The sequence below is a fragment of the Alnus glutinosa genome, chromosome 10 (genome assembly GCF_958979055.1).
Source record: "Alnus glutinosa chromosome 10, dhAlnGlut1.1, whole genome shotgun sequence".
NCBI lineage: Eukaryota > Viridiplantae > Streptophyta > Magnoliopsida > Fagales > Betulaceae > Alnus > Alnus glutinosa.
The window spans coordinates 26,839,544-26,848,291 of NC_084895.1; the positions used below are offsets into that span (position 1 = coordinate 26,839,544).

The window sequence follows — 8,748 nt, forward strand, 5'->3', positions numbered from 1 at the left end:
TGCTTCTACTTCTTTTTCAAAAATAAATAATCATGCTACTAGCTTGTGACTTTTATTAAGCTTCAAAGTCGAATTAAAACGCTGTGTATCAGGGGTTAGTCTCATGGGGTATCTTAAAGTATATATAGTCTTTGCAAGGGACTCCAAATACAATAAAAATTACAGATTTCTATTCTGATTTTACTTAACCCCAGAAACTCAAAAATTTTGAGTCCAATTTCAATCCTCTTGTATGGCCAAATAATAACTCAATCCTCTCGCTATTTGTCTACAGTTTTCTATTGCTTTAATGTTTGATCTACCTCTAATATCATCAAGCCCAATATAAACTTTTAAAGCTCTTGTAAGGGGGACTCTTACCATCAAATTAAATTCTCAGATTTGTATGTTTAAATCTCTTGAACCACAGAAACTCATAAATTTTGAGTTCCAACATCAATCGTCTTGTATCCTCCCCCCCCCCCCCCCCCCCCCCCAAAAAAAAAATAAAAATAAAAAGAAACCCATGCCCGGGGCTCCCCCAAATGAAAAAAAGAAAAAAGAAAAAAAAGAGGGAAAACAGTTTCAACCTCTTAATAGTATTCACATTTTTGTATTGCTTTATTGTTCTTCTGACTTGGAACATCTATTATTGTCTGTCTCCTTTGGACAAAAAAAGAGTTACTGCATCAACTGGCTAGCCAGCTAAGGCCTTTTTGCTGTCTTTTGTGCAGGGGTCAATGTTCATTATGTCTTCATTCCCATCCTTGACCATGTCCTCTGACATAACTACAAAGTAGAAATGATTTTACTATCAGCGGTTTAGAAAAAAATAAACAAATAAATAAATTTGAAGATATGCAAAAAAAAATGACAAAATTAGGAGCTGCTTAGCAAGAAAATGACTAATATTAGAAGCCTTTATCATTAGAGTATGTATAACTATTACAAAAACCAAGGATTGCGCGTCTCTCCGCTTTCTAATGATATTGTTTTACTCATAAAAAAAATAAAAAAATAAAAAAACTTGTTTTTTTATCATGGCAATAGCAATGCAGGTTGGAAAAGTACAAAGTTCACTACTCATTGTTCTAGGTCATAATATTATTTGCAAAAACAATTGTACATTCAATGGGCTGTCTAAACATGCTTTCATTTCCAAAATAACAAATAATAGCACAATAAGTTCCAAGTTCAAGAAAAATCCATATCAACAATGGTACACATATTGAAAAATACACTAAAGGAAATAGGACGTTTATGATAACAAAAAGCATCATGACAATATTTTCCTCAAAGAAATTATATATATACATAAAACTAGACAGAATCTTGAAAGTGACAAATAGGAATAGCAGCAAAAAAGAAAATAAGGGCTAAATATTATTTAGCCCCCTAAACGAACAACCATTTTTTATGAAGCACCACAAACTGACAAGTGTTATGATTTAGCCATTTAAACTGCCAATCTATTATTCTTTAACCCCCTCCATGAGTCTTGACCATTATGTTAGATGGAAAATCAAATTTGACCTAAATATTTCGAAAATACCCTTATTTTGACAATTGAAAAACCAATACGACCCTTTTATTTATTAATTAGTAGAAAAAGACAAATGCTAATGTTGGTTTTTTAATGATCAAAATAAGGGTATTTAAGGAATATTCAGGTCAAATTTGATTTTCCATCCAGCATAAAGATCATGACCGACGGAATGGGCTAAATTTTACTTTTTCCACTTTAAAGCCCGCCCAATAAAAGTAAGAAACCTACAATTAAATAAGGAAATTCAGAACAAACTGCTCTGGCCCCACAACCCCAAAGTGCCTGGGAACTTCAGATCAAAGTATCCAACTATCTCTCCCACTTAACAATTTGAATATAGATTTATACACCCACTGCATAATCTAATCAACAAAGACCCACACCTCTTGATTGCCAATAAAGAAACTTTGAACCCCAAGTTGTTTTGATTTCCCAAACGCTGAAAACTCACACACCAACAAGCCAAATAGTTAAATAATGCCAAATTCAGCATTAACATTATTTTCCCAAGTCCCATTTAAAGAACAAGCAATGACTTTGCTAAAATCCACTTACTTTACCTTCCCAAACTTTTCACGCCAATCAAACAGAAAATTAGAATATATAGAATTTGAATAATATGCCCAAAAAGGGACAAGGCTTAAATCTGGTCAAATTGCGTGCAAATTTTCTTTTTCATTTTTCTCAAGTCCATTTACAAAGCAATCTGTTCCTACACCTTAAGAAAAATAAACTTTCTTTCCTTACTCCACTTGCTTTTCCCATCAACCAAACATAGAAGAGAGAAAGTGAACCGTAAAAGCTCTAAACCCCCATTCCTTCCTCCACTCACATTCCCCAGCAAGCAACCAGGAAAAAAAAAAGGTAACTCAAATAATGAACAACCCAAAATTCGTTTCTATTCTGACAATTTCCAGGAACCAAACGGAGAAAAATTCGTTACCCAACAGTTCCAAACCCCAATTTCATTTCTCTTCTCACATTATGCCCAGCTAGCAACAGAGCAGAAAAATGAGAGACTCGAACAACCCCAAATTCAAGCACCCAAAATTTTCTATTTTCATTTCTTATCGTCTCCCACAATTTCCCAGCAACCAAGCAGAGAAAAATCGGTACCTAAATACTACAAAACTGAAAGAAAACCCCAATTCCCTCTCTTCACACATTCCCCGGCAAGCAAACAGAGGAGAAAGTTCGGTGACCCAAATCCCAAAAACCAAAAATTTGTTTCTTTTCATTTCTCATATTTCATTCCTATCCTTCATAATCCGGGGATTGATAGGAATGTTGCAAATCTGCTCAACTATTTCTGCTGGGAAAATTTGCTCCAAGAGAGGTATGTTCCACCAATGCCCCCAATTTGTGATCCTACTTTGAATATTATTTATTTATTTTTTTATGAATATTGTAACTAAAATATAAGTAAAGCATGCTATGTAAAGCCCTTCATATATATACATACCGGGCAATTTTTGTAATTTTGATCCCAACAAATCGGTCAAATCACCATTAATTTAAAGTGATATTACTGGGACCAACACGGTGGTGCTAAACTCCAAATTCCCTTTCCCACGAAATTTCCTTCTAATAACTTTGGTGGACAAGAGAGAGAGCATTTGTTAATTATTAGTTAAACTGAATTTCCACGTTTTAACGGGTCAACGGGTTGATGAGGCCAGGAAGGCTCCGCTTACTTTCCACGAAATCAACCCTAATTTACTTTTGCGGACGCAAAGGGGAAATGGGATTAAAGTAAGGCCACTTAATTTCAAGCCCTGCAGAGCAAGGAGACAGAGAGAGAGAGATCGAAAGGGAAGCATGCTACTGAAGAAGCTGAAGATTGCTGCTGCTCTTGTAGATCCTGGCCGGAAAAAGAGAGAGAGAAAGAGAGCATTTCTAGAGAATGGAGGGCTTGTATTGGAGAAGCTGGTTGCCTGTTGTAATGGCAGGCCTATTCCCATCCGTACCTTCTCCTACCAACAGCTTGTCTTGGCAACCAATAACTTTGATCAACGCCTCATTCTACGTAAAGATGGTTTTTATACACTGTACAATGGTTCTTTTGAAGGCCGAATACTTTCCATTAAGATGTATGATGACTATAAGGACTTGGCCCTAATGGATATAGGTATTTCTGCAAAGGCGAGCGCTCACAAAAATATTCTAAAATTGGTAGGATGCTGTCTCGAGACTTCAATTCCGAGTTTAGTGTTTGAATATGCTCAAAATGGAGTCCTTATCGATCAAATTTATGTCTCTCAACGACAAGGTACGCCCATGCTGTGGCAGAGAAGGTTAAAGATTGCAAGACAGATTGCTCATGCAATTGCGTATCTCCACATTGGCTTCTCCAGACCCATCATCCATAGAGATATAAAACCGCATAATATCTTATTAGACCAGCATGATGTTCCCAAACACTCAAATTTTTCACTTTCTATTTCAATTCCCGAGGGTGAAACTCACGTGGAAGATGAAGTGATGGGGACTTATGGTTTCTTATGCCCTAGCTATATTTCGACAAATAAGATAACAGAGAAAAATGATGTCTATAGCTTCGGTATGGTTCTATTAGGGCTTTTAACTGGACGGCGTCCATATCTTTTTGCTGATGAATATCTTGGAGAAGAATCAGAACTTGAACCTGGAGAAAATAAATTTCAACCTTTGAAAGTTTACTTGAGTAACCGTGCTATGAATGAGATTGTGGATCCTGCAATCCTAGCAGAGGAAGGAGGAGCTAGTTTGGAGCAGCAATTGCAAGCTGTGCGGCAACTTGGTCTCACATGCGTAGAGGACGATCCAGAGATAAGGCCGACGATGGTGGATGTTACGAAAGAACTCAGGCGGATTGAGAGGTCCATCGCATGATTCTTTTCTCACTTGATTAGTTGATTTTATGATTGATTTTAAGCCTGTTTTACTTGAAATTTAAGTCTGTGTTCCATTGACAGCTTCATTCTGTCTGAGTTTAACTTGAATCTAGTTGATTCCGTTTTTGTAATTTTCAATTATCTCTATCTTTTTAAAAGAAGAAAAACAAAAGTTAATTATGCGGTTGAATTTGATATCATTTTAGTGTTTAGAGCTTCATTTTTGTTTGATGTGTATGTTTTGAAGCCTATTTGTTGTCTTTGTTATAAACTTTCATATTGGGTACATTGGGTAGAATATGATAATGTTTAATGGCATCTATGTTTTCTTTTTTGGGTGCTTAATAAAGGTTTCGGTAATTATTATATAGCATACAATAGGATATAAAGATAACTGAAAAAGTTCATTTATGGAAAACCAAGTCCTGATGGTCTTTCTGTGAAGGTGAGCGTGAATGGTGCTCTCTATCTAAGAATAGAGTCTACACTTCAAAAACTATCAACTGCTCTTGGAAGATGTCCAGCTGTTTTGCCAAAGTGCGATATTATTTTAGCTTTATTTTAATGGCAGTATGCCTTTGAAAAACAGCAGAAAATAGTATGGAGTTCAGTAATTGCAATCTTAAGGTTGATAATCTTAAAATAAATGGGTTAATGGAGTTTTGGTAACAACAATCCTAATGCGAGCTTCTTGTTATACTTATATCTTGCTCAATGGATTTGAGGTGACACAGACTATGAAATGAACAACTTAGCGTTCTTCCTAATTTTGCCATATTATAAGACTTATAGAAAGAATGTTGAAATGAAAAAAAAAAAAAAAAAAACACAAGAAGGAAAGCTTGACAAGAACTGTCAAAATTTGGTTATTGGACGCTTTCTAAATTTACTTTCAATAGAGCTGCTAGTAGAGGAGGATTTGCATGTCCAACAATAAATATATTTTTCCTTTTAAGGATTTGAAGCTTGATAAGCATAGTGGTAACCTTAGGATTGGTGCCATTATATCACAATGGAAATGGTTATGAATTTAAACCAAAGCATCTTTTGGGTCAGGTGGTCCATCTTCTTAAGTTCATGTCCCCTACATCATAGTCTTCTTTGTTTGGCTCATGGATTGGTAGGTTCTGCACCATGGACAGGCCAGTATGTGTGCAAAGTTACATTGAGTTAGAAATGAAGTTTGGGATGAGTAATTGCTGCATTTTCACATGCAAATTAGGTAGGACTGCTTCAACTTTGTAGTCTTATTTTATATGATTGGTCCAGAGTTCACTATGATGTCTATAGTAATGTGTATTCTTTAAGTTAATGTCTTATCAGTAATTACATTAAATGCAATAGCTCCCAGGGCCATGGTGAAATCCACGAATTGGAACTAGCTAGTCTTTGAAACTCTTTATTGCTTTGCGGTTGCCAAGTTCAATGTGTGAAATTCAAGTAAAAGTAGATGATGGGTTTCTATGTCCCAACTATGCTATTAAGGGCATGGAGACTGACATCTATAGCTTTGGTAAACTTGTATTAGATCTTTTAACTAGACAGTGTTTTGAGTATATGTTCCGAACGACTCCAAATCATTGGAGCTTAGTACATGGCATAAGAAACAATGCTATAAATAAAATTGTGGATCCTCTAATCTTGGCAGAGGAAGGAGGAATTGGTGTAGAGCAACAGTTAAAAACTGTGTTGCAGCTTGTTCCCATGTGTATAGATGAGAATTTGGAGTTAAGGCCAAATATGATTGATTTTAGAAAAGAACTCAGTTGGATTGAGAAATCCATCGCAAGAAAATTTTCTCACTTGGTCCATCTAAGTTCCTCTGTCCATCATGGGTCAATTTATATATTTTAAAAGTTGCTTATATTCTTGATTTTGAGCCTCATTTAGCTTGAAATCTGATTCTTTATATTCTTGACATCTTCATTCTGTTTGAGTTTAACTTGAATCCTCTCCCCCCACCCCCTCTTTTGCTTGTTTTTCTTTTTTGCTAATTGTTTGGCGGCTGAGAAAACTAAAGAAACAAAAGTTAATTATGCAGTTGAATTTGATATTATTGCAGTTTTTAGAACTTAATTTATCTTATTATCTTGTGATCTCATCAGTTATGTGTGATATGTTTTGAAGCTTATTTGTTGTTTTTGTTCTAAACTTACATACTGTGGGAGAATCCACTAGTGCTTATTATCTCTTGTGATCACATCCTTTATGTGTGATCTAGGGTGTCGAAAAGATTTGGATTCTATGTTCAGAAGTCACTGATCCAGTGCTTGGTGTTTAAGTTTCATCCAAGATAGTGGTCGTATTTCAGTGTGTGCTCAACATGGAGCTAAACAGCTTGCACAATCCTTCAAACACTGGGGTACTATACACATTATCTTTGATTGGCTTCCCAAAAAATAAAGACAAGTTATTTTGATGATTGTATATCCTAGTCACAATATTAACCAACCTTCTCACTCTCTCTATTCTCCTCCGATCAATAAATAGAAAATAAGACATTTGTCCACTTTTTACATGGTGGAAACTTTTGAACAACCTCCGTTTGTTTCAGCGTAAAATGTTTTCTACTGGAAATATTTTAATGGCAACATTTATCTTTTATTTGAGCAACAATATATAGGACCTATTGAAACTTGTTAGCTTGAAAGTCTCGAGTCAAATAATTCACGTGTAGGGTAAATTAGAATCCACAAATATTTAAGGTGCATAATCTTGTGGAAATGATTAGATATTAATATTTATGTTGAATAAACTGTTTCTATTGTTGATGAACTGAAGAATATTCTGTCATGCTGCAGAGTATGTTCCTAACTCTCACAGTAACTTGGTTTGTTACAGGATTGTTTATTGACTCATGCAAAAGGCTGAAGATCATGCCGGGCTCTGATGCCAATGGCTTAGGTATGTTTATTTTTATGAATGCACACATGTATACATACATCGATTATCACCCACAATATTATCATGCGAATTGTTGGTTTGGACGATGGCAAGTCACATGTATACATATATCAGTTAAACAGGGTGCCTTTTGTGCAAAGTTAGATTGAGTTAGAAAAATGAAGCTTTAGGATTGGAGGTGTAGTTGCAAGAGTCATATTCAGTGATTACGTTTTGAAATTGCAAATGGTGGCTATGTTTTCTACTTCTGAACTTTGTATTTTCTGTTTTTTCCACAGCTCATTATAGGAACTTTGTACTTTCTCTGAAACTCTTGATTGCTTTGTGGTCGTAAAGTTCAATGCTTGAAATTGGTGCCAGAAGAGGAAGAAGATTTTAAAGGTGATTGAACAAAATGACAGGATGGTTCTAGGCTGGACGATACGCTTTGTTCTGATGCACATCCTGTTGTAGGAGTTCATAGTCCTAGTAAAATCCTTGTTGTTTAAGGTGTTTTGTGTTTGATTAAAGACCACTTGGATACTATTCTTCCGCTGTGTTTATTAACTTTTGGATAGCCTATGTTCTTAAGTAATTTTTACAACCAGCTGATCTTTGTTTGAATGTCCTACCTAGCAAGATTCCGCATTAATCTGGAATTTACAAATATAACAATTGGGGTTTTTTTTTTTTTTTTTTTTTTTTTTTTTTTTTGTGGATGAATGGAAGCTTTATAAAACCAAACACAAACTACAATCACACCAGAGAAATCTAGTTCAAACTATTCCATGGGCAAAGAGAAAGCCCAAAACAGCTCACTCAAAAGCCCTTACGACTAAGACTAAATGCAGAAGACAATCTGCAGCATCAACATACATCCTGACTAGTAAACTAGAACAAAATCTACAAACAAAGTGAAAGTCAACAAGACTTCAAACTCAACAAAACAAAAGAACCAACTATCCACAGAACTTAAACCACAATCTGCAGATTCCACAACTGGACTAACATCATATTCTCAGCATTCTTCTTGTAAGTGCCCTTCTCCAAAATTCTGGCTCTCACCTCCCATTTTATCTTAGCGTGACAGTGATTTCTGTTTTCTTTTTTAAGAATTTAAAACAAAAAAAAAAAAAAAAAAAAAAAAAATTTATCTTAGCGTGACAGTGATTTCTGTTTTCTTTTTTAAGAATCTAAACCAAAAAAAAAAAAAAAAAAAAAAAAAGGAAAATTGATAAATCAGTCCCAAGAAAGTGACAACCCACTCCTTGTGGTACTCCTACTCCGTGCAAATTGCAGCAATTTTTTTTTTTTTTTTATAAGATCGTTATGGAATTACAAATTTACCCAAAAAAAATAAAAAAAAAGTAAAATTAAAAAAGGATTAAAATAATCAAAATAAAAATAAGAGAAAAAGAAAAAAGAAAAGAAAAAAAGGGTTGCTCACACTTTCTCTTCTCACTCTCG

At 34.9% G+C, this 8,748-nt stretch overlaps 1 protein-coding gene across 1 annotated transcript; it reads left to right on the plus strand.

Annotated features, from left to right (window-relative positions):
- Positions 1-3,184: 3,184 nt before the first annotated feature.
- Positions 3,185-7,888, plus strand: LOC133879946 (serine/threonine-protein kinase ZRK3-like). Its single transcript, XM_062318772.1, has 3 exons — positions 3,185-4,383; positions 7,240-7,302; positions 7,581-7,888. The coding sequence occupies exons 1-2, from the start codon at positions 3,344-3,346 to the stop codon at positions 7,250-7,252; spliced, it is 1,053 nt and encodes a 350-aa protein (XP_062174756.1). The 5' UTR covers positions 3,185-3,343; the 3' UTR covers positions 7,253-7,302; positions 7,581-7,888.
- The last annotated feature ends 860 nt before the right edge of the window (positions 7,889-8,748 follow it).